This window comes from Malurus melanocephalus, unplaced genomic scaffold, assembly GCF_030028575.1.
Source record: "Malurus melanocephalus ecotype Western Australia unplaced genomic scaffold, MMel_1.1 scaffold_476, whole genome shotgun sequence".
NCBI classification, from domain to species: Eukaryota; Metazoa; Chordata; class Aves; order Passeriformes; family Maluridae; genus Malurus; species Malurus melanocephalus.
Genome location: NW_026623708.1, coordinates 56,630 through 82,366, shown reverse-complemented (window position 1 = coordinate 82,366; position 25,737 = coordinate 56,630). Strand labels below are relative to the sequence as shown.

Sequence of the window (25,737 nt, the reverse complement as noted above, 5' to 3'; positions counted from 1 at the left end):
AAGTACAACAGAAAATGCCCCAGAACTTGAATGTTACAAGACAGCACACTTGATTATGTCATAAGTGATAGTGAAGGCCTTTTTGACCCTCTAAAAGGTCAAAATGTGATTCAAAGACTGAAAAATTGACTTTTTTTTAATTAAATTCCAACATCCCAAGAATTGGGAGAATTTACCAAGAAGCACAGTAGTTTTGCCTTGTGTGGCAAAAGCAGACACCTTAGAATTAACACTGTGGTACAAAATTTTGTAAGAAATACTCCAGTCAAGCTGAATCACGGTCATGACTTCTGATCATGGAATCTGAGGACTTGATTCCCTTGCTTGCATTCCCCTCCTGAAGATTAATAAAGCAAAAATTATGGCTCAGGATTTTATCAAGCGTCTGCTGGGACAAATGTTTTTTCTTCATGCATACCATCTGTGGTTTTGGCCATGTCCAAGCACTGGCAATTGTTAGTAGCTGGAAATCAGAAAAAGTAGAAGCAGGTTTGTGCTCCAAGGTTTTACAGAAAAGTGATTTGAAGAATTGTCTGATATGTGGCATTCATATTCAGAAATGTATCAGCTCTCAAAGCTGGGCTCTTCCTTCTGAGTACTGGTTTTTATATGAATCCTGGATCACTTTTTAGCATCCACTGCCTCCTATTGATGCTTCTCCAAACAAATGCCCAGACACAGCTACACACCATGGAAAATCTGACCACYTCTTCTTCATCATAAATATATTTTTATAATACATATGATATATTCATCACAGATTGCCAATATCACTGAATGTGACAGGCTTTGATGGCTGAACCAGGGCACATCACTCAGCATAAAATTCAGCTTGAGACAAACTTACTTCAAATAAACCAAAAACATCCCACCCTTGAKGGGTATTGCACAGCTGCTCAGACACAGCAACCTAAGAATCATCACCAGTTCAGGACTGAACAGAAAAACTGTGAAAACAACCACATTTTGAAGCAATTAGTGTCATTAGTTTCAAATTTCAAAAGGAACAAGAGAAGGTGCTTGTGAGCAGGTGACCAAAATTAACAGAAAGATGAACTGCAGAACAACACAAAAGAAACTTTATCCACACCTGKGTCTGGATATCATCTCCTGTAACAATGTTCCCAACAGCTCGTAAGGCAGGAGATACAACTTTGTAGTCATTGTGCCTAAAATTGACAAAGAAAAATATAAATATTTACCTTCCTGAAGCATTTCAATCTCTGCATTCTCAAAAAAGGAACATSTATCAGCCAGGGGAAAACTTCCCTGATAAATCTGACTTTCCAAATATTTCCAGATAAATACCCTGATTTTAAACTAATGGTAAGGCTTTCTAGGATTTCCAAATATTTAGATCTTTAGGTGACATTCAGCAGCATAAAAAAATACTAAAAGAATGAAAGTACTTAAGAGTACTTCCAAGCATCCTTGGGAAGAAAAAGTAATCAACTTTAACTATAAAATTTACTTAATGAAGCACACACAAAGGCTGAGAATAAGACAGAAGAACAGGAATAGAAGTTTAACCCTGTGTGTTTAACCCACAGAGCTGTTCAATCATTTTCCATCATCATATGCATCCCTGCATCTACAGTAAGGGTTGAGAAAATTATTTATATTTCAAATCCTTGGTACTATCAATTCTAGGAAATTGAACTATTTCTTATAGTTTTATCTTTGATATCCTWAGGTAACTTCCTTGTTAGGTAACTATAATATGGACTTCAATGGTACAGGGAAAAATCCAATGTATATTATGGTTTTAATAAAAATGTAGTTAGGCATAGGAAAAAAGCCAATCCAGTACAAAGTCCCATTGTTTTGTTACTCATGACAAATAGAGAACACTGAGCAGACAGGTAAAATTCAAATTCAAACCTTGCTCTTTAGAAATTACAACATTTCAAGACTTATTTAATTACACTTCCTATTGTTATAATCTTGATTTCAGGGAAATCAAGGAAAGGGAATGCTTGCAACAGATTTCTTACATCAGCAGTTCCACAAGTCTTCTGCAGACTCCTGCATCAATCACAGCCTGGATTTTATCATTGGGGCCATCAGACARATAGGACAAAGCCCAGCAGGCATCAGCTAATACATCTGTATCATTGACAAAGAGCAGCCAGGAAAGCACACTAAGACAAGGTGAAACCTGTAAGACATTAAGAGGAGATACATAYAATTAAAAGGGCTAGAAGGTCTATTATTATGTCAGTTAATTGTGTATGTCATTATAGGACTAGGCACTGACATCTTAACACTCAATACTCAGAAAATTTCAGAGCTAGGYAGCATTTCTGTGCAGGGCTGTGCTACACAAGCACAGAGGARCAGTTCTGCAGAAWRGCACTACAGAACAATATCTGCCAAYGAAACTCAGGTTTGCCCATKAACATGTGCCATGTGTTGCTCTACAGCAGCCAAAATGTGCAGAGTTTTGTTCTGCTATGGACAGTCATCTCCACTGTACAAACAGCAACAAAGTTAGGAGGCAGCCTTGTTAAAACTGTGCTTTAGTCTTCCCTAAAGGACTAAACAAAAAACTTAATCTGTAAGAAGCCCATTAAATATTTCAGAATTCCTCTGAAACATTATTTCTATTTAGTTCAAAGTTTCACCACCTTAAACTAATAATTTGGCTATCAGCACTTCACAACACATTTTCTTTCAAACATCTCTTACCTTGGCAAAATCAGGAGGAGGATTTTTCCCTCTGCAGAGGTTAGACAGAGCCCATACAGCATTTCGAGTCATGGTGAGACGATTCTGTTTTGAAAGTAATCTAAAACAAACCAACAAAAAATTCCAACCCTTGTTTTTAAAAAATATCAAAGCCAGGCAACCCTGACAACTGCATGAACCATGAAAACAAACTCTTTTTAACAGACACCAGGGCAAAATATGACATGTTTTTGCTATAAAAATAYATYCTGAGGAAAATCATCTTTAATGGCKACTAACACACATATTAGATATAGGAATTGAGTATCCCAACAAGAATAATCATTACAATTGATTAATTGCTTTGACACTGATGTGGCAGATTAACAGTCAAAAGGTGCAGGAATGGTGACAGAATTACTCTAAGAAGGAAGACATACAGGTAGATTTGGAGAGTACTCTCTTTGACATAAAAATGAAGTTTGGCTGTCTCAGGCTGTCAGACCCTCTTTGGCCTAGGTAAACACAGCAAGGCAAGACCCAGTTTTCCCACAAGAGTAATGACTCAGTTTCCTTTTCTCTTAGCCACTCCTGACTATATCAATGTCTTTAGGAGAGCACTGGAGAATACTCCTTTACAAAGGACAGAGTAATGGTCATTTGGACATGACAACACAAGATGGTGTCACTGCTTCAGCAATAACATGGTCCTTAAGCAGATACCATCAGGATAATTAGCAGGAGACAGAAATGACACGCMATGGGATGTCAGTGACCTGGATTTGTTCAGCCTTAGAGACAGTGCAAGAGGAGCTACAATTGCTGCCAAGAACCTTTAACAGGTGGAGACAGAAAATAGGAAGCCAGACCYTTCTCAMAGTGCACAGTGGCAGGACAAGAGGCAGTCAAACGTAAAGCAGAAAATTCTGATAAAGTATCAGAACACTGGGCTTCACTACACCCTGCTCAAATACTGCAACAGGTTACCCCAGGTAGTTACAGAATCTCCTGCTGATGTTCCAAATTTGACTGGTTAAGTMGTTGAGCAATCTAATCTGATCTCACCTGCTATGAAGAAAGGCTTTGACTAGATGACCTCCAAAGGTGCCTTTCAACTTAAATTATTCTGTGACTCTAAAATCAGCCCAGACATCCACCCACACTGTAGAATAAAATAGTTCCAGCTTAGCTGCTTCTAAAACTAACTTCCATTTTAGCTTCATTACAAAAGTAGTTTGGGATTCCCCATTAAAAACTCTGATTAGCCCACAATAAAAAAAAAAAGTATTATTATTCTACAAGGCAAAACCCAAATTTCAGGCTTATCAGACACTCAAGCAAAATTCTGGAAAACATATTTAAACACACTTACTGCAATAAAGGGGGCAAGATATTRCAGTCCAAAACATAGTCTCTGCACATAGTGCTGTCTCCAGCAATGTTGCCAAGAGCCCATACTGCCTGTAATGAAAAACAGAATAATTACTTTTATTCTCAAAATTCTACCAGTTCAATGTATGTATTAGAGTCGGGAGATAATCTGTTCTCACTGTTAGGTCCTGGACAATGCACAGAAAGGGAATGCATTCTGGTTGAGTATTACACATATACACTCGAGCTCATTCTATGATTCAGGAATATTTATGGAGATCTAAGAGCAACACCATAATAGCAAACATGTATGTCTCCAAAAGTGTCTGCAGGCAGACATATCCTTGTTCTTTTCACAATGAAAGAGGTGAGCTCACCTCCTCAGGCTTWGGAACATCCTAATTCTACATTCCTTGTTCACAGCTCATTTAAACCCAGATGTTTGTAGCACAGGTCAAGCAAATCTGTATCTACCCAAAATATTCGTGTGGAACAGCCCATATTAGTATTTACTAAGAAGCCATAAAAGCATGCATTGTTTTACATAGTCATGGATAAAAATGAGAATCTATGTGCAAGATAAACTAATATTCAGAATCTAAGAGTTCAGATGGGCGTTGACATGTATTCTTTAAAATAAAACTATATGAGACAGAACCAGTGCTGCTGATTAAGTTATATCCATGGCAAAATGTAATGGCAGATACTTTCATCCTTGGACATCAGCACTACCCCTAACACTTCATTTTGAGAAGATCAAAAATACCAGAATTAAAGCAGCATGAAATCCATCTTCTGTAATACAATAAGAATAAAATATTTAATTGGTTTTGATTTMTACATTTGGGCCCAGTGGTGTTTTTGATATCACTGTCCACTAATATGAGAGCTATAACTTTAAAAATTACAAGGAGTCTATGCAAAGTAAAAAARCGATTTTATGAATTCCATGCAAATTACAACATTTTGTCACACAAGAAAGCTTATGAAGTTCACATTTACCATTTATTTCAAGTTAGCAGAAGGCTAAGTGTCATATCAAATAGATACATGTRTCTGCTTATTTGGCTTTTAGCTTTACAGATACATGGACCTACACAACCACTGGGAACATTTCCAGTTCTGCATACAGAGGACAAAACAATCCTATTTGTCATGGATAGCAGYTGAATGYCCTCCCCAAATTTCTCTTCTAAAGCTATGTATTTAGCTGCAGTAAAATGTGTAAAGTAGTGCATAACTACTTCTCCAYTTGAACATATTAAGTTCCTCTCACAAAATAAGCAGTTTTTCCCTTTCTCTATACCTATTTGAAATAAATTGCTCCTCTAGAAAAACTGACAGAATTGCCAAATTTTTTATYTAAAGAAAATTGTTGCACAACCTGAAATAAACGCATTTATTAATTTTCAGTATGGTGTTAATTTATTGCATTAGGTTTCTCCTGTAACATATTTTTAAACCGTGTCAAAAAGATGACACTACTTTAAAAAACAGACTCCAACCACTCTAGAGGCCCAAATCCACCAGCAAACCCTGCAAAACGAATACAAGTAAAACCAGAAGTATATACAGAGTGTATGCAGATAGAGATGTCAGCTTGCTAAATACAAAAATAAAAAAACTCCTCCTCCGTACCAGTACTAATGACAAAAGCATAGGATTGGAGCCATSAAACTGCAAGTTGTGAAGAAAGCAGGCGACTGTTCTGGGGAAGGATTAGCTTGTTTTGTTTTCTACTGTTTTTTGCTGTCAGCCACAGTCAGAGGCAGRGCACGAGACTATAGTGACCTCTGCTATCAAACAGCACAGCTGTTCACTACACAATGTTCCCCCAAAACTGATCTTCAGCAGAGTTTTTCATTCTAATTCTTGCTCTTTTTTACAACTTTTGTGACAATAGCTGGTCTAAAATGTATAACCTTGAGACTGGCAGCCTCTTGGACTTAAGGCACAGAAGACAGCTACCAGAAAAAAACCTGCTGCTCACCCCGAAGTTTGCATTTCTGCAGCAAGGAGAAACCTGAGGAATGAACCAACGATTTCAGATCATTCTAAATAAACCTGTGAATCTTCTGAAAACACTTAAGGGGCTGAAAAGGTTAGAATTTGCAATAATTCCCTTTCACTGAACATGTGAGTAATTTTGTACAAAGGCACAATCACCTTGCCTGGACACCCTCACACAGGTGAAAAACAAGGAAACCCTCTTACATTTGTCTGTGGTCTTTGTTTCTGCCATGATAGCAATACCTATTTTTAGGGTTGACAAGAGTGATAATCACTTAATCCAAGAATCCATTCTGACCCTGAATGACTGRCTGGTTTTGCAACAGCAAATCTCACATCAAAAGTCTGACCAGAGAAATCAAGTAACACCTCTGTTGCTTTCTCACTCTTCATTTTTTTATGACCAGATAACACAGGATCTGATAAGAGAAGTTGTTGCAAGAAATCTTTGTAATGCTAATGACTGATAGGATACAAGATACTAATAAATTGAAGTATCTTCAGAAAAATATGCAATGTTTCATTCAATAAGGAAGATGTCTTTCCTTAAGGAATTACTTCAGCTCYTCAGACAAGCAAGGAATGCAAGTCAAGCTCATTTAAACTCTTCTCATCAGACACTGCCATAAATACAAAGCTCTGTCACGGTTTCCACAGACAACACATGAACAATGACAAGTTTCTTCAGGGTTTGTTTGTCTGAATAATGTTCAATGATTTTCATTTCTTCTTTTGTGCACTCCTCAAGATGCAAATACTTGGCACAACGCTTTGGCTTTGTTCTACACAACTTAAATGTTTTCACCTTCTTTCATGGATAGTTACGCAAGTAAAAAGCTTATTAAATCAAAAAAATATTTGACTGAAAAAACAATTCCATTTCAGTACTCTCTACTATCTATATCCAGACTTAAAAATGACAGTAATTTTAACATTTGTAGCCTGGCTTTTTAACCCACATCTTAGGTAGAAAGTTGTGTGCAAACTTAAAGCACAAATGCTAACTTGTTAATTGACAGTACCTATTTTTATACAYTTGCATAAATGTCCATTTATTGCTAACAGTGGAGTAGGATTTTCTGCAGATCTTCAGTTTATTTTACTCATCACTGAACTCCAGAGTTTTTTCCTGCAGTGCTGGAAAACTTTGGTAGTGAGTAAAAGTAAAGTGCAAGTCTTGTAGAGTGCTGTTGAACCATATGGTGCCTTCTGTGAATAATCCATGTGCTTTTTGCCAACTCTCCACTTTCCTCTGGATTCTGAAGACTCTCAGCYATTATTTCTTTGGATATTTAAACTAAGTGCTTAAACAAATCAACAGTGTACAGATTTTGTGCCTCTCAGGGGAGAAGAAATATTAGAAAGAATCAACACTTTCTGGACATTTGGATGCTGACCTGGAAAAGGATTTAATGCTGGGATGGATGAAGATGGTGAAGATTAGTTTGCATACAATGTGATTGGGTAAGTAAACACAAGGAAAAATACTAAAAGGAGATGACTGTTACTATGTCCTAACATAGAAAACAGCTTTCTTTCTGTGCCTGGGGTGGTCATATTTCCTTCTTCTCACATCTCATCAGCCAAACAGAGAAAGCAACTCATCCTCACACCTTGACTGTTTGTCCTGATTTTTATTACAAAGAACATGTTAATAGGACTACCAATGTAAAAGCCAAACAGAGCCTGGACAGCAGACTCACAAATTAATTATGCCAAGCAAGTGATGGTTACCAAAAGGAATAGCAAAACAACTAGAAATGAAAAAATAACGATGGAAAAACATAGTGTTTGCCCCAGCTGAAAATGCAAACTTTGCCAAAGAAGAACAGGGCAGCTGGGGATGCTCATGCCACTGGCTATGCAGCAGAGCACAATGACATGTATCTGTCACTGTGAGACAATCTCAACCCTCYTCAACAGGCAGCACAATGCCTTGCATGGTTTTTGAATGTTCATCAAGGAAACCCAAACTGACATCTGGGTTTTAAGTACTGGAGCAGGAGAAGTCAGGAAAGAACTGCAGCTAAGACATTGCTGAAGTCACATCAACCTTAAGCATGTCTAAAGGGTTTGATAGAGACTTTCAATATAAATAATTTCAGGCAGGCAGGTCAAAATTTCTAGATGTCTTTTGGAAGAAAAAAAAAWTTGATAAATGGAAAAGGGATAYGACATATGCCACTGACTAAACCTAAAAATCAGCACACCTGAAACAGAAATGGGGAGAGGCAGGGAGATGTAGCCAGTGTTTTTTCATAAATAATGCAGATGTAGACTGTGTGATAAATAAAATTTCCCTGATGGAAAAAATGGATGCCAAATGTTTTGACCACTGTCCACAGAGGAAGACTGACACACAATGCAAGTAATGAAAGAGTTAAAGGACAATAGGCTAATTAAATGAGGCCTTCATAGCTTAATGGGAAATAGATCTTGTAAAAAGACACAAGGTATCATCTCATTAACATACATCTTGTTTATTAAACATAGCTATAAAGATTCCCTCACAGACTCCTACAAAACAGCTAATTTAGAATCTTCACAAGACTCAGAATGCACAAAGGAAATGAAGAGCCTCCTGTTAGACTAAAATTGACTTATAAATATGAAAAATACATGTTGGGAAAATTGTGATCAGAAGATAAAGTAAATTGGTATGTRTTCCTGAGCCACTACTAAGGGAAGTTAGAAATAAAAGACAAAGTAAACATGTACATCTTTTAAGACTCACTTACTGTAAAACCAAAACAGTGGATAATGACTAGCCAGTAAGTAAAACGTTATACATAATACATATTTTTTTGTTTATGCTATGCTTCATATTCAAAATTGTATTATCACCTAGCATTTCCTTCTATAGGATTGCTATCCCAATTAGAACAAAGAATGACTTCCTAAACACAGCCTTCAATAATTCTTTTTCTCTTCCTCCTTTACTATATGATTAAAGGGTTAGCCTCTGGCCTCTCTGCCTGGAACACATCATTATATTTTCTGTATTTTCCTGTATTTTTGTTACTTGTTGCAAATGTTTGTACTACTGTGAGACACAACTAGAGTGATCACTTTACAGGGGAGAAAATTGTAGCCAAGTATCCCYCAGTTTCAGAAATCCAGCTTGAGAAGCCCAGGATCAGACGTGCTCAAAACACATGCCTAACTATAAAAATCACTGCTGAGCTGTCATGTCAAAATGAAAAAGAAATATTTCACTTTGAGCATTTAAAAACCACAGAATAAGTATCCATTTACTGAAAACTGCTAGAAGGAAATTGTCCAGCATCAGACACTAAGCAGTAGAAAAAACATTTTTCTCACAAACCTACAATCGGCYTAATTGTAAGAATTTCTTCCCTATTCTTCTCCATGCACTACAATTTGATCCAACTTTAACAAACAGGGTCACAGTGTGACAAATAAAAGCCTCCTTTACTACCCACTCATCCGTTCCCAGGGCAACAATCTGTGCATATACTGAATGAGACAAGAGTCATCTGGAAAAATACRCAATTGCATAGTACTACTGCTATCCTGTTATACAGAACTACAAGAGCTAACTTCTCAGTGCTTATATGCTTTTCATTTTTGTTTCAGATGATACTATGGTGAAGTATATGGCTTGGGGCTTTATAAAGCTGTTGGGAAAAAAGCAGAATTCCTTTTATGCTGGCCTGTATTAAACCCCAAGTTAGCTGTGAGCAATCTCCAGAGCTGCAGCACAGAAACACACTATGAATAAACAGTGTAGGCAACACTTTGCAGTTGCACATTCTCCTTCTTCAGCACAGCTTACTACAGAGCAATTTGTAACTGGTATTAGAGATTACCAGTAAGACAGTGATGGTGAATTTAGCAGCACCTGAACTGCAGGGAAAAATATTYTCCTGTAATGACAACCAAGGCTCTCTGCCTGCCTGCAATGTGAACTTTAACATGTCAGCAGTTTATCAGGAGGCAGGGAGGGGGGAAGGAGTCACATAAACTACTTAACTGTGCCCRTAAGCTCTTCTGTTAATTCATCCATTCTAAGATCAAAGGCTGCACAACTTCATCTAAACAGGTTTGCTCTTCCCACCTGCTCCAGAGCACCAATCATTTGCAGGAACAGCACTCTTTGAGTGATGGCTGAATTTGGAAAATAATGCCACTAAGTTCAACCCCCAAAATACAAAATCTAAAAAGGCATCATACAGCTAAGTCTGGATGGACTTTTCATAGCATTTATCTGCCATTTAGGCAAGTTCCCATCACATTTCTAATTTCTGCAACAACAGCATACTCAATTCCTCAATGCTAAAATAATGGACAAAAAACACCTATCTTTTGAAACACCTGAATTCCACTCCTCTTTAAAATCCTTCTCAACAATAATTCAGTCTCAGACAGAACACTGAAAATGGAAAGATACAAAGAGGAGTAATTTGAACACTAAAAAGAACTGAGAAAAAAAATCTGTCTTGTGGAAAATGTTAGGCAGCCTTAAGTAGAGGTGGTACATTTTGAGCCAGCTAYAAGAAAGAAAGGCAAGTTACACAAAGCAGKCCWATGTTTATSAGTTGGGACTCCTCCAATCATGCATCTCAACACAGCCAAATGCAAGATCAGACATCTAGGAACACAGAAAGAGGTCACACTYACAGGATGGAGAACTGAACCCTGGAAGTCAGTGACTCTGAAAAGAACAATGGATCATATTGGATAAKCAGCTTAACCTGAGCTCACAGCCACTGCTGGGGCAAGGAGTCCACAAAGACACTGGAGATTTACACACCAAAGTATGGAGCAGCAGTGAAAATGAGGTACTATCTCTGCAAACAACAGTGCTGAAAGAGTGCTACTGGAATACACACTGCTYGTCATTTCACCACCACAAAAAGATACTGAAACTAAGAAATGGTCAGAATAAGGTCGCCAAAAAAAAAAACCAACCACCAATTCTCAAAATGAGAATTCAGTGCTATATTTCATTTACTCAAGTAAAGCTTAAGCTATGGTCTGCAAGTAGCTATAGGAAAAAAACAAATAACTTACTAATGGAGTAGAGAATGTGACAAAAGCAATACCTGGACTCAAAGCTAGTCAAATCTACACAGTAAAGGTACATATTTTCAAGTTAGGACTAAGACCAGCTGAAACTAAATTTGTCAACATCATTAATATTTCATCACTCTAAGTCTTCAAAGCAAGATTATTTGTCTGAAGTACATCCTTGTTCAAACATAAGTTATAGACCTCAAGTGGAAACTCCTGAATCAAATGTTTGGTCTGTGCTTTATTCTGATCCCTGTAGGCCTYGGAGAATATTCATCTGTGCTGTAAGGAATCTGGAGAACAATCTGTATTTTCCACGCATGCTTTTTCTTCAGAAGAAACAGGCATGAAGTTTATATATCTAAAGTAGTTAGATTCAAACAAAGCTCCCTGTTAGAAATATATTGTTAGAGAACAAAATGGATTACYCCATTAGCTAAGGTTAAATACATAATTTCCAAAAGGGAAAAATACAATACATGCTTAGGTAACTTAACACATACTWAGCAGAAAGCAACTGCTGTGAAAAATTGCCAAATACCACATTTTCTCTRAAGGCTTTCTTACAGGATAGCCTTGCTCCCTTCCAGAGAAGGGAAAAAAAGGAACAAAACACCAAATAAACAAAACAAACAACAAAAYGTCAAACAAAGAAGCCTCCAGCTCCACAAGTTAACACACACATACACTCATACACACAAAATTCAACCCTGTTGTCAATCTTTACCTGTTCCTGTACATCTTCAAACTCTGAACTAAGCAGCTCTATGAAGATGGGCACAGCTCCTGCCTGGATCACTATTCGAGTCTGAAGGGAGTTTCCCGAGGCAATRTTTGTCAGCACCCACGCAGCTTCAAACTGAAAAACAAATACAAGACAGTTTACCAGGAGCTTTCTACACCACACTAAACATGAGGACTACATGTTTTTTACATCAGAGAGATTGGGCAGATTTGGCATAGGAAAAGCATGAAATACTACTAATTAACAAACAATTTGCAGATAACCAGAATCATATATTTAAGTTACCATTATCACTTGAAATAAAGATCTGCAGAAGTTCCTTATGAGAACATCAGGTCTGCTGTGGGTTTTTAAATATTTTTTTTTGCTATGCATTTATGTAACCTTTGCCTTTCTTACTGGCTAAGAACCTGTACACAAAACATGTGCTGTTCTTTTTCAAGATTCCTCTCTCCACATTAGAAAAATGTACTCGGTCATGTATGCTTAAATGAACCTGGAGAACAGGGGAGCTTTWTTAAGTCTTGAATTCATCTTGAGTAAAAACAGGATAGAGGAATTCCTGACAAATTAGGTGGTCCTCTCACTGATCTCAGAGGCCTAGGTTTTACAGGGTATTTCATTGACAACACAGAAGAAAAAGAGATCATAAATCCCCATAAAGTTCCAAGTTCATTAACATGAAAATTGCCATATTCAATCCACCATACAAGCAGCTATAAATTACACTTCACATGTCTCAGAATGARTTGAAAATCTTTTCCTTCTACAGCTAAGCTATAGTTAGAAATGCCTAGAATGCTAAGCTCAAAGGAATACTTTTGGAAACAATTACAGAGCAAATACAAATATTAAAAAGTGAGRTCTAGAGAACTTCCCAACTGATCAAAAAGTTCTACCTGCAGACCCTAAACTGCCAAGAAGGCAGAGAGATTTGGCAAGATGGAGAAAAATTACCCAGGTAGAATGGAATATCAAGAGCAACACACTGAAGCTTGTACTTTCACTGCTTTCCTACAAACTCTTTAGGACAAGCTTGCAAGCTTCCACTCTGAATGATTTTTCCTATTTCCATGTAAAAATCAATACATGTTATACCAGTAAGGCCACAAGAATTGCTTCCATTTATCTGTCTATGTTATGTTTCTATGCAAGACCCCTGTAAGTTTTTTTACATCAGATAGCTTACAAATTTTCCACTGCARTTGCAAACCAACCAGCTTAAAGCTGATACATATTCTTAGTTACTGTCCACAGACTCCTCAAAGGAAGCTAACAGATGCTGCAATTCTGTGGATAACAATTTGACAACTAATACCCATAAACAGATTTCTCTAATGTGTCAGAAAACTGTATTTTTTTTGCATATTTCCAGTCAACAAAATTTGGATTTCATATGGCATTCACAAACCTGTTGCCTTMTGCATTTTGAAAGAACACTAATTCTAATCTAATTGGATTTAATAATCTAARTGTTGTATTTAATGGTTACATGTTAACATATTTTCCTCTTAACTAGATAATTTGTTTTCTTTCACTTTCTATTAGTCAAGAAAGTCTGACCAGAAAAATGGAAATGAGACAAAGGTCCAAGAAAAATTAACCACCACTGTAGCACACTTAATTCAGTTTTTACAAATCACAGTAAGGTTTTCAGCTTTCTATTACTATTATTTACTTTCTATTATGTTTCTATTATATACTATTTATTATTCTATATTGTTTATCATTACAGATTTTATTTCTAATTCCAATCTTTTTTTACTTCAAACAAAGATTTAAATCCTAATTCTAAAGACTTAAAACTGTTTTCCATTAGCACAAAAAAAGACAAACATTGAAGTTTGTTGAGTAGCTTTTCATCTGTTGAGTTCCAAATTTCAAGTTCTGYTTTTGTTAAAAGTCTGGAGATCCCATCCTATCAATCACTCAATGCATGTTGGACAACTGTCTCTCTCTCCTGCCCTGTACCTGGAGGTCTTGCCAGAAATTCTGAAGATAAAATAGCTTTTTTAACATAGTGAAGAAAGAGCAGAAGTATTGCTGAACAAATCACTGATTTTTTTCCTACCTACTTTACATCATCAAATGCCTTCCTAAACTAGCAAAGAGACACATTTACATTTTGATACCTGTAATGTACAGTTTTCTTTTCTCTTCAGAAACTCCACAAACCTGGCCACCACTCCTTGTGTGCTTATGACTTCATCTATCGGAGGATTTGGTTCTGTTTAAAAYACAAAAGTAAGGTTAGATACATTCATTTCTTTGGAAGGAAATTCTCTAATTACTRCATCAAAACAATATCCAGTGACATCCTGACTGCTCATTTCTTAGCGTGTGCTCTTTTTCTACAGTACTTCACTAAATGTAAAGGCAAAGAATGCCTATCTGTCAACATAAGAATACTCCAGGCTGAGTTTTGAGATAACAAGATAACACAATTAAAGCACTGAGGCACTCAGTACTTTGGGAAGGCTGATTTCACAGCAGCAGCTCTGTGCAGTCACTCTGCATGAAAAGGAACTTTGCTATATCAGAGTTTTCGAGCCACAGAGACACTGCCTCCAGCATTTCAACTTACACCCAAGAGGAGATCTCACATCTGCAACACTTAGTACAGATTTCAAGAAAAGAAGTGACTATTACATGTATCAGGTTGACACTTTGTAAAGCAGAGCTTGACCCAGAAATTTCAGTGTGAAACTCAATTTTTATTGCTGTCAAAGTAAAACCATATGCCAGGGAGGCTTCTACATTTTTCTGTAAGTAATTTCAGCCCTTACCTTTAGAAAGCAGCTTTCTGAACTTCTGGGTGGCTGAGAGCTGCTGTTCTGGACTATTGGAGAAAATCATCTCAATCATATCAGAGGTGATGACTGCACTCTGGGATTTAGGTGGGGAAACAGAATGAGGTTGATAAAGAGCAAAAAGGGGAAAAAAGCTGGGATTAGTRATAAACAGGTTACATTTGCTAAACCAGTACAAAGTTTAATTCTTACTGRATAAAAACTTAGGGAAAACCATTATGAACAACAAAGGAATCATTATACATATGGCAGCATCATTCTTAAGCACAACTTTGCTTCACTGGAAGTCAAAATTAAAATTTGCCTCAAGATATGGCAAGAAAATTACTCTTCAAAATTTTTCACTTGTATTCTCTCCMTTCCTCTAAAAAATGTAAAATTGTCAGCTTCAACAAAAAGTAGTTACATTATCATTTAGATTGCTCTAACACATACATTTTGACTTAACTCTCTTACACCAAAATGCATAGAACCTGTCATTTCTAGAAAAGCCAAACAACCTAATGCTTGTTATCATCATCATCAAGCAGGAGTATTAAATTTTCAACAAAACTGATGGCTTCCAATAATACTTCCAATAAATTAAATCAGCAACCTTTCTTATGCTAGGCAAAATCTGACTTTCTGTTCACCACACATGTAAGGAAGCATAAGAAAAGCCCGATTTTTTTCTTCCACTTCTAATCTAAACCCTCAGACACATCTGATCCCAACCCTTAGACAGACAGGGAGACAGATGACAGTGCTGAAAATACTTAAACATTGCCTGTAACAGCCAACAGCTCCAACTGCTAAGAGCCTGAAATTAATGGCATTTAACACAGCAAACTATGTAATGACAGTATCTATCATTTAGGCAAAATCCTTTCCTTACTTTTTACTGTTTCATATAAGCTTCCACACAAATAATTAATGGTATTTAGGACTTGTCTGATATTTGAATACTATCTTGAAGAGTAAAACCATCTATTCTATTCTTGATCTACCACACTGTTCATAAGCATTTCTGTTTCTCAGTAATTTTCAAGGCTCATATAATCAATAATAGCTCAGCCTGATTTCTGTGGAAACATGATTTGCATACTCTGAACACAGACACTGAAGATCAGTAATACTTAAAGTGAGAAATGCACTTTCCTTAAACTTTTCTGTTATAGAACTGAAACCCTTCCCATTTTTCTTTCCAGGGAGAAAGCAAAAAATGTCTAAATCCCTCTTAAAGGTTTTTTCTGTAGTATTAAATTCTAGCATGGAAAGGAGTTCAAGGCCTCATGCAGACAGTTAAGCATGGTCTGGTTGGGTTTCCAACACTTTGGTTAAAATGGTGTCATTTGAAAGTCTGCTAAGAAAGACTTCCACTGAGCCCCCTTTTTAACTTTGTAAATTGCCATAACACACTGCCTGATTTGTCTTTTCATGTTTAAAGCATTATGAATTTCAGATTAAAAAAAAAAAAAGAAAAAGAAAAAAAAACAACAACTCCAGGCAGCAGCAGCAGAATAACCCATAATGGTGAACATCAAATCCAGGACATGATCAGCCTCCCAGAACAATGACATTTTATTTACTTTTCCTGAGCACATATTCTCTGAAAAAACCACTCACTATATCCCTAACATTTTTCTCTCATGTAATCTGTTTCAGGGAAATGAGTTGAGACAGGTGTTTCAGTTGTCCATAAGATCTCTGAATGGGTTCTTCATATTATTCTGAAATTTCATTCCTGCACAACAGACCTACCCAGCCTCAAAGAAAGAAGAAGAAGAAACATTGTATTTATTTCTCATCACTTACAGAAGTCATCTCCATGTTGTTCATCTGAGCCTCATGGAAGCCCCCATCTGACATCACTTCCTCCTCCGCTTCTTCCTCAGCCGTTGCAACATTTCGGCGTTTGAACAACTATAGAGAGAGTATTTAAAAGATATATGTATAATATATATATTACTTAGCCAATATATCCACAACATGTTGTGTTAGGCTATMATAAAAATTCCATATGCTATAACCTGAGAGAAGGTAGCACACTGGCTACAGGATTTCAGCTGACAGCACACGGAGAAAGTTTAGCCACGGAGTAAATGAAAACAGCAATAAGCTGCAATATTGGTTCCTAACATTTCTGGAAAACGTTCACTAATAACCCCTTCCCCTCTTCAGCATCTGCTTCCATCTCAAAGCTGTTTAACTTCCAGACCAATGTTTTCTTGCAGAGGTGCTAGGGTTCAAAGACCTGATAAATTCCTGTGTATTACACATCTTCACTGAACATCTGGAGAGGCTCTGACAATCAAATCACAGAGGCAAAGARAGGGCTTTGGATGATGATCATGCATAGGATATTATACTGGTATGAGCAGAATTTGGGTGCTGTGACTTAGAGAAGGTACCCAGTTTGAGATGTGCTGGTCAGACAGTTTTGTTCAAAGCCTCAGCCTGCTCTGGTCAATGTTACACTTGAGTGAATGAGGGACACTCACACTGTGTCTTGTAGAGCCTGCAGGAGAGGCAGTCAAGTCTGCAATGATTTGSATTTCAGACTGACTTTGTGTGAATTTGGAGGCCAGAACAATTAAAAGGGGCTTGGGAGAGGCAGAGAGGCAGAGACTGCAAGACAGGAYTGTTTATGAACTGCTCACAGATATCTCAACTGCTGTGTGTTACCTGCTCCTCTCTCTTTTGCTTCCGTAACTGCAGACCTTCTTCCTCCCGCCTGCGACGCATCTCATCAGGGTTTAGAGATTTGTTCTTGTAGCTCTTCAGTCGGAAATTCTCTTTTCCTGAGGTCGTCATGATTCCTTCACAACACAATTTTAAAAAAAGAAGACAACATTACTCTTCAACATCATTTCATATTCTGTGTCCACTCCATAACTGTAGCCATGATCTTCCAGTCACAGCCCCATTACATTCCATCACCTAACTTCCAATAAAACTTAGAAGGTGGAAAGCAAAACTTCACATAATTGTCAYTTTGGTGTATCAGTTCTTCACATCAGTACAACAAACTTTTATTTTAATTTTTGATGCTTCAGAGAGTAAGTCAAATATTTTATTTAGAAAGGACTAAGGTCTATAATGCAGAGTATGTAGTCTGGGCTAAAAAGAAAAACTGCATTAAAAAATTTTTACATTTCTCCCCACAGAGAATTAGCCAAATTACATACTCCTGTCTTTACACAGAAGTGAAGGTGTCTTAGCTGCACTTCAATTTAATTTACTTTGCATGTCAGTACAGGGGCTTTTTTTTGCACTTCATATCCATGTTTTAAGTTAATTCAACACAAGCCTGTTGAAGAAATCCTGTGTTCTTTCTATCCAGACAATGCCCGCGAGGAAATTGAAATGAAAAATTTTAGGTGAGGATGGTTTAACCAATGAAAATGCTCAGTCCTGCAAAGAAAGCAGTGCTATTGTTCCACTCCTCCCCACACCCAGTCCCTAATCCTGCCACTGTTTAYACAGAGGGGCCTTTTTTCAGTCTGTGATTTCCAAGCACCATCTGTCTTACGTAACTCAGTGGGTCAGCATTTCCAGCTGCACATGATGATTTTCACACGTACAACACCACACTCTGGAGTTACTCAGTATAAAGCAGCAGGTAGAGAACTGAGTGGAAAAACTCATTCCCCTGAAATCAATGGCTGTGGATTGTGTCTCTAAATGCTCCATTCTGCTGCTATTTCTCTCCTTATATTACCCCTTGAAACCCAAARGAGGGTGGGATTCACATTCTTAACATGCCAGTGTTTTCATGCATCTTCATAGAGAYGCAGAATCTCCAATATATTGTAAATCCAGTAACACAAAATTTAAGAAGCTGCAGTATATAAAAAGTTACTCTACAGGACTTTCAAAGCTCTCTTTCAGAGGCTTTAATGCATAGTATTAAATAGGCTACCTACATCAAATTCCGTAAGATCAGAATCATGAGATGATAAATGATCTCCTGTGCACTTTTTACTTTAAAATGGAGCAACATGAGTCTATAGACTCTCAACAGCTTAGTTTTCCTATTTAAAATATATCCAATGTATAACTGAGTTTACTCTACTCTTCTTTCAGAGTACACAAAAAAAAAGGATACTCAAATGTGCCTCTTGTTAGAGCCTCTTTTTAAGTTGCTGCTACCTGATAACTATTTATTGCAATTTGACGATCAGAACTGACTTTCACAGAAAACATTATGGACAGCATTTCAAGTGTTATTTCTGACAACTGAGATTTTAAAAACTGTTCAGCGACACGACACTACTATATTTRCTGTCAGTCAGTTACAGTTTGCACTGAATGTAACATAAAAACCTAAGCATATAGGTAAGCAATTCAGCAGCCTAATTTTACTGAAAAGGCTCTCCTGAAATGACCTTTTTAAAATGAAAGGTTCAGCAAAAAGATAAATCTCACAGCACCAAAAGCTCCCTACATTTTTCTTACCGGCTTTGAGACCCCTTTCTTCCTGTGTTTACGTGTTGGAACTTCAAGTGTTAGTGTTTCTTACAACATGTTTGGCAATTAAATGTTCTTCACATTTTTAGTTTAAGTGACTACTACCTGTATATTAAACACACATACTATTCGGAAAAGCCTGGGATTTAAACTGTAAAAAGAAGTCAAGTCAACAAATACTCAGAATTTCTTTCATTCCTAAAATATTTYGGACAAAGTATTCCATATAGTTTAGAATAACCAGGTAGATAATTATGAGCTAGACAGACATTCCTAACAAGGAAATTGCTTTGCAGACACTCTGGACATTCTAACCCTGACCATGAACAAACACAGGCATACACTACAGCCCAGATAACATCTCAAACCTTCCATCATGTTATTAATAATTCTCCAGTTTTGCCTGAAGTCTRTCTTCTCCAACTCATAAGACTGTAYYTGCCTTTATTTGGGATTTCAGGACTTTCATAATTCCTTGGATAAACTCCTGTGGTCGTTTCACACTTTCACTTTCAGTCTCTACAAGTTCTTAATTTAAATGAATTCTTGACAGGGAACATCTTCACCTCTTAATACTGGATTTCATCTAATTTCTATTATGTAGCCTCTCCACGTAATGTTCCAATGTTTTTAAACATCAATGACACTACCAATTTCACTGTAAATAAGTTGAAGTTTCCTTAAGTGAATTGAAAGTTTCCTTAAGTGTACTCTTCCTTACTGCAGTTATTAAACTAGTTTCCCCTCATCTTGGAACTTGAGTATTGATTTTCTTTCAATTAATTYGGCTTCTGTCTTTAAGGTAATAATTTCCATTTTCCTTTCAGAGTTCCAYTAGCCCCTCCTGTTGTGCTTTATGTCATCGTTTCATTTATTGAAAACACAGGTACAGGATTTACTTGAATTCTTTCTCCGACTTTACTGCAACCCCTCTACCCAAGAGTTTCACAAGAATCATCTTCTATTTCTTCCACCCTCTACCAGCCTTAGCTGCAAGTTTTGACTGTGCTCATTTCTGACTTTCAAGACAGCGCACTTYGCTGACTAACCCCTTCCTCCATTTCATGAGTAAACTGTAACTTAAAATCCTTTCAAAATAGTATATTGGCTTTTACGTGGGAATACGAACACCTACTACCAAATGACTGGGAAGACAGTTTCTTTCATTAAAGGTGAAAAGATTAAACTCCCTTCATCACTGAGAAGTTACCAATTCAATTAGTGATGGGTTCAATAATTCATTTTATAGTAGGTCCTCACTGGTAGTAAATAAAATCCCAGCATATAGCCACATATCTAGTTTAAGAACCTGTGTGTCTAACCTGTGTAAGTGTTAAACCCATAATGATTTCCTAAAAGTAGTTCTTACATCTTGAATGTATGTTAAAATCAACTCTTTCTTTACCATTCTTATACAGATTTCCTGACAACTRGTGAAAATTTCAATGAGTGCATCAAGGATTCCATCCAGCCCACACATACTGCCAGCATCTTTGGACCTATTCAAATGTGTGAGCACACAATGGCTTTTTAGGACTAAAAATATAACAACTCTATGTTAGTTGTTACAGTCATCCAAGGATTGTTTGCTAGAAATCTCCTCCTCCATTTTCGAGGATATAGTTTTTTCCCCAGACTAAACCACAAAAGTAGAACAATTTCAAATTGTCTCACTGGTCTTCAGCAGCTTTGTTGTGACTTAGCTGAAAATCTTTCAATGGTCACTTCAAGTTCACCCATGCAGCAAATARCAAACCCTGGATCTTCTCTGCATTGTCAAAATTAACACTACTCCTGGAGAAAATCTGTGGTGGTTGTCATGGAAATGTTCTACTCATCTTTTCTTTCCTAAAGATAGCAGAGTATTGTCCACATTTTTTGATACTCCTACAGATAAAAACCTCTGGAGACCTGGTAAGGAATTTTCATGGTCTATTGCTTGGGCTTTTGTGCMACACCACTCAAACCCTTCATGACAGTCTCTTCCTCAGTCTGCCTGCCATAAAAATTKTACCAAAATTAAACTCACTAACTACTCCTGAATGTCTGCATTTCCCTAAGGAAAACATGATCCCCGATTTTTTTGCTGATTAAGACAAGAGCCCTACCAAATGTGGATGTGCTCTAAGCACACCTTCCTAGGGGAAATAAAAAGGACTGTGTTTCTCCTTGCTCAATGAGTTAAAGAAACTCTGAAGAACTGAGAAATTCAGAGTCACTTACTGCCATGACCTACCTTGTCCCAAACAATCATCYAGATAGGAACAAAAATGAACTCCCTGCCTTCTTAAATCAGCTATCACTGTCACTAGACTTAAGGGCTTTGCCAGAAGGAATACCATGTGACTAATACTCTTGGATATTCCACACGTCAGAGGTACCAAGATGTAAAAATAAAGCCCTTACAAATCAAGAGCTGCATAGTGATACATACATACTCACTATTTTTTACACATGTAAGAGCYTATATGTACCATGTATAACTGAAACTAAGATTAACAAATACACTGCTGATATTAAAAATYGTTGGAGACAGACTTTCCTTTTTTGGAAGTAAAGGGAGAAATAACAGAAAAAAAAYCTTTTCAGAAGTGTTGATCTATACATGACATTCTATTACAATGGGAATAAATCAAAAGGAGAGGACTTGAAAATGAARGCAGAAAAAAAATTTGAAGAGAAATAGTGTGATAAAAAATTATCAAAATATCCATGATTTGCCCCACTATCAGACCACATTTCCTAACTAATAGAGGCAGTTGTCAGAAGGAAAGGACTCACTGGAGGCAGACTTGGGAGCTCTGTTGTGCTGTCAAACTGCTGTCCCTCCTTTAGATTAGTGCCAGAGAGACACGGAAAAGATAMAAGAGGCACTGTCAGCCTGGAAAGGACAATTTGTGTTAGAAATGSCACTGTCAAGATGGAACTCCAAGCAGTGAGAGAAGCTATTTAAGRGAAGAAATGCACAAAATCTTTTGTTTCAAGGAGATTTTAGTTTGTTTACTGACTCTGCTGCGAGATTTGAGATGTCCTAGTGAGGAAGTTTCCTCTCAATCATGCTTCTTGACATCAAGCCAAATACCTACAGCCTGGACAGATGTTTGAGCAATTCTCTGAGCTCTGATTACAGGATACATCACCTTCTGACACGCTTCAGTGTGAGCCCAGCAAACCCATCCAATTGAAAAAGCCAACTGAAAACAGCATTTAGTCATTCGTTGCTCCTATCAATACACTCTCAAAAAAAATCAACATTTTGGATGCAAATGTGTTTGGGTTTTTTCACTCAGAAGTATAGATTTTGGAAAATCCTTCTAATTTGCTTTTTGGTAATTCAAAGGCAACAAGTCAGGATGCTAACAGAAGTATTTAAATCTTGTGGACGTAAATGGTCAGCTGTCTGAAGATGACAGAAACTGAAAGGTCTTCACAATACAACCATGAATAAGACAGGACATAGAATGATAAAAAATACCAGCTAGTATTAATCTTATTTCCCTGGAAAAACTTCTAGAGCAAAATACTACATTTGGCATAATCCTACAGAGGTGAAAACACATCCACCAAGTCTCTATATTGTAGACAGTATTATCTGAGAGAAAAAAGAAAATAAAGGAAATCAGCAGATTGACTTCTCTCTTCACTGTCATCTCTTGTTTTTCAAACAGCTCAGCCACACAAACATTTTGATGAGGTTATATCTGCTTCTTTTGCAGAATTATTTGAATTATTGCAGAATTATTATAGCATTCTGGTTTATAGGGGTCTGTGGGATTGCCCATCAGTAGAAACACTGATATCTCCTGAGGGATAGGGGTGTTACGTTCTCTGTGTCTTCAGATTCTTGTAAAGCTCAACACATCTACAGAAAAGGATATTTAATCATCTCAACTACAAAAAGCTATCCTTCAAGAAATGAACAGCCAACTTCTAAAACCTCTCCTTAACTTCCACTAGGTGTAAAATGGGATTGGGAAACATGTCTCACGGTTACTATAAAATTAGCAGTTACAGTATTTGTAAAAACCTGCAAAGTAAGTTTTGCTGATGATCTATYAAACCCTAGCACTAACAAGGAAACAAAACAATCCTGTGAATTTAATTTTCTCTGGTTTATGGAAGCTGYAACAGCAGAACAACTGAGACTCACGCTCCTAGGGCAACCAGCACACAAGAACAATGGAGAAGAAAACAAACCACCAGCCTTTGCTATCCAAAAGGCCAGAATATTAAAGGAGGTTCAAATGTAACATAAGGATTGTTGCCAACATGAATAGAACATATTGCCTTGAAAGAGGATTGAAACTGTAAGGGTTTTCTGTCAAAAACTGGTATTAGGAAGTGGATTTCTTCATCAAACYGCTGCCCATCTCTGTAGCTTTCAAATCTGCTTTATTTTGCAGAAAAGCCCTCTTAGGGCTTTTCTCTGCCCAGTGGTAAGCTTTAACTCACAATTGTTTCTGTTCTAGCACTTTTATAACCCTGTGAAACAGCAAAACAAGTACTAACCCATCTAATCTATAGCTAATTTGGCAAGTTTTAGCTCTAGACCACTTGGCAAGTTGGACTGGTACTTGCTTAAAAATAAGAATAATGTTTAAATAATTAATTTAGGACTGGAAAAGACAAACATGGCACATGGAATGTGGCATTATAGACAAATTACAAACTTTAACACTGACTGTTGCTAAAAAGCAAAAAAAAAAAATATAATTAAAAATATTTCATGTGCTATCTGAACAATGTTGAGACACCTGATGTGAAATCTGCTGGGATGTCACACTGTCACATTTCAACACCTCATCTTGACTTTCTCACCCACAAACTAGAAAAGGGCTGCAAAGCTGGCTGAAGCAAAAATAAACAACCACCATATCAAACATGGTAACATATTTCTGCAGAATTCCTAATTTTGAAGGATGAATTGGTTATATCTCCAAGCAACATTCAGAAAGATCTTCTGCCCTTACAAAAAAAAAAGACCAATTTTTAAGAGACGTACTTAAAATCAGGCCAACACCAGCTTGCCACGCTCTTGATCTTTTTTACAATAAAGAAAAAAATCAAGGAAGTAAAAAAAAAAAAACAACCACTAACGGAAACAGAACTACCTGACACTTGTACTATCTCRGAAACTGAGACACATCAGCCTGTATTACCAGTTAAGCACACTGACAGCCACCCAGCTGGACACTTAGTTTTTAGAAGTTTGAGGATTGTATTTTGGGGTTTTTTTGCTCTATTTTGAAGAAACATTGCTGAAAAGATTAAGTAATGCATTTACAAGGTTTATTGGAAAAGTTTTAGAAATGGGATACGCACTCTCTAAAATAAAAGATTGTATACAGTGTATTTAGCACTCCACTATGCATTTGCTGAAGATATTTAAAAGATGCTTTGAGTTCCATTGTTTAAAGGTCTATTTTGATTTAACAAGGCAATAGATACAGCTTTTAAAGTTCCAGAAAGCTTTTAACTTGAAAAAGAGAGGGGAAAAAAACGACTGTCAAAGCCAGGTCAATTTAAAATGAAAACATATTCAAATTTGTTAAGTGAGACTTTCTTACTTGAGTTGAAAAAACAAAATTCCTTTGCTGCATTTAATGATATTGCAGCTCAATAAATGTTTGAATTCAAAACCCTTCACCCTCATTTCTATAAACCCACAGTCCACAATCAACCTGAAACCAAAAAGTTCCCACAAGTCATAAAACAAAGCAGCAAGTGATGGGGAATTAAACTTTTCAGCCACACAGGATTACATTCACATTAAAAAAAAAAAATAACCTCACATTAATGTGCCCATTCACATGAAACAACAGAAGTGATTATTCCTGTGTGCCAAACAAAAAAGTAATCTGTTTTTCTTTTAAAGCAGAGATACATTTGTATTTTGATTAAGATTACAGCACATCCTCTCTGCACTTACAGAATGCACTGACCAACAACATATTTTCTGTAAGGTCATATCTAAAAAAGGAACTGTTGGAAAAATGACATTTGACAGTGACCTGTCAGAAAAAAATCACCCTAACGTTTCTAACATCCTAACATGCTCTAAACRTGAGAGAACAAGAGTGCACCTTTCAGAATTTCATACCATGCATAGAAGAAATCTCTGACACTTTAAAAAAATAGGTTTAAAATAAACTAAATTATTCATTAAGTTGACTTTGTAGTTTCAAGCAGCTTTTGTTTGGGGTTGGGAATATCAGAAGGCACTGAAACCAAAGCTATCTCATGCTTCCCATGATAACAAATCTGYCTGCCACAATTGTATTATTTGCTGTGACTCAGCACTATGGAAGATACGTGTGCAAACCCACAAAGTAATAGTAAGTCAAAATTCTACTGATTTCATCCTAGCTTTGGACATCAGCAATGAAAGTCACACAACTCTGAGGTATCAGCCACRTCCAGCCAAAACTCACACGCACTTCAAAACTTGGTTATGCTCATTCTGCCTCCCTCAACCCATTTACACCTAAAAATCCTCCCACCAAAAGCTCGTGAATCCAACAAGCAGCACAGAGACACCTCTTCTCTTTTCTGATCATTTATTAATACAAAAAAAGGCATAATAAGAACATACAGGCAGGTCAAGAAAGGATCATGTGGAAGCTTTGTCTTGTGTCTTTTAAGAAGCAATCT

The 25,737-nt window shown here is 36.9% G+C and overlaps 1 protein-coding gene across 1 annotated transcript in view; it reads right to left on the bottom strand.

The window, feature by feature from the left end:
* Nucleotides 1-17,444, bottom strand: part of KPNA1 (karyopherin subunit alpha 1) — a 34,113-nt gene extending 16,669 nt beyond the window's left edge. The window contains exons 1-9 of the mRNA XM_057380891.1: nt 17,302-17,444; nt 16,432-16,539; nt 14,614-14,713; nt 13,960-14,054; nt 11,810-11,941; nt 4,040-4,128; nt 2,689-2,788; nt 1,995-2,158; nt 1,091-1,169 (exon numbers count right to left, since the gene is read on the bottom strand). Coding sequence (XP_057236874.1) covers nt 1,091-1,169; nt 1,995-2,158; nt 2,689-2,788; nt 4,040-4,128; nt 11,810-11,941; nt 13,960-14,054; nt 14,614-14,713; nt 16,432-16,539; nt 17,302-17,430 — 996 coding nt within the window. The 5' untranslated portion in view covers nt 17,431-17,444. The remainder of the gene's footprint in view (nt 1-1,090; nt 1,170-1,994; nt 2,159-2,688; nt 2,789-4,039; nt 4,129-11,809; nt 11,942-13,959; nt 14,055-14,613; nt 14,714-16,431; nt 16,540-17,301) is intronic.
* Nucleotides 17,445-25,737: the final 8,293 nt, after the last annotated feature.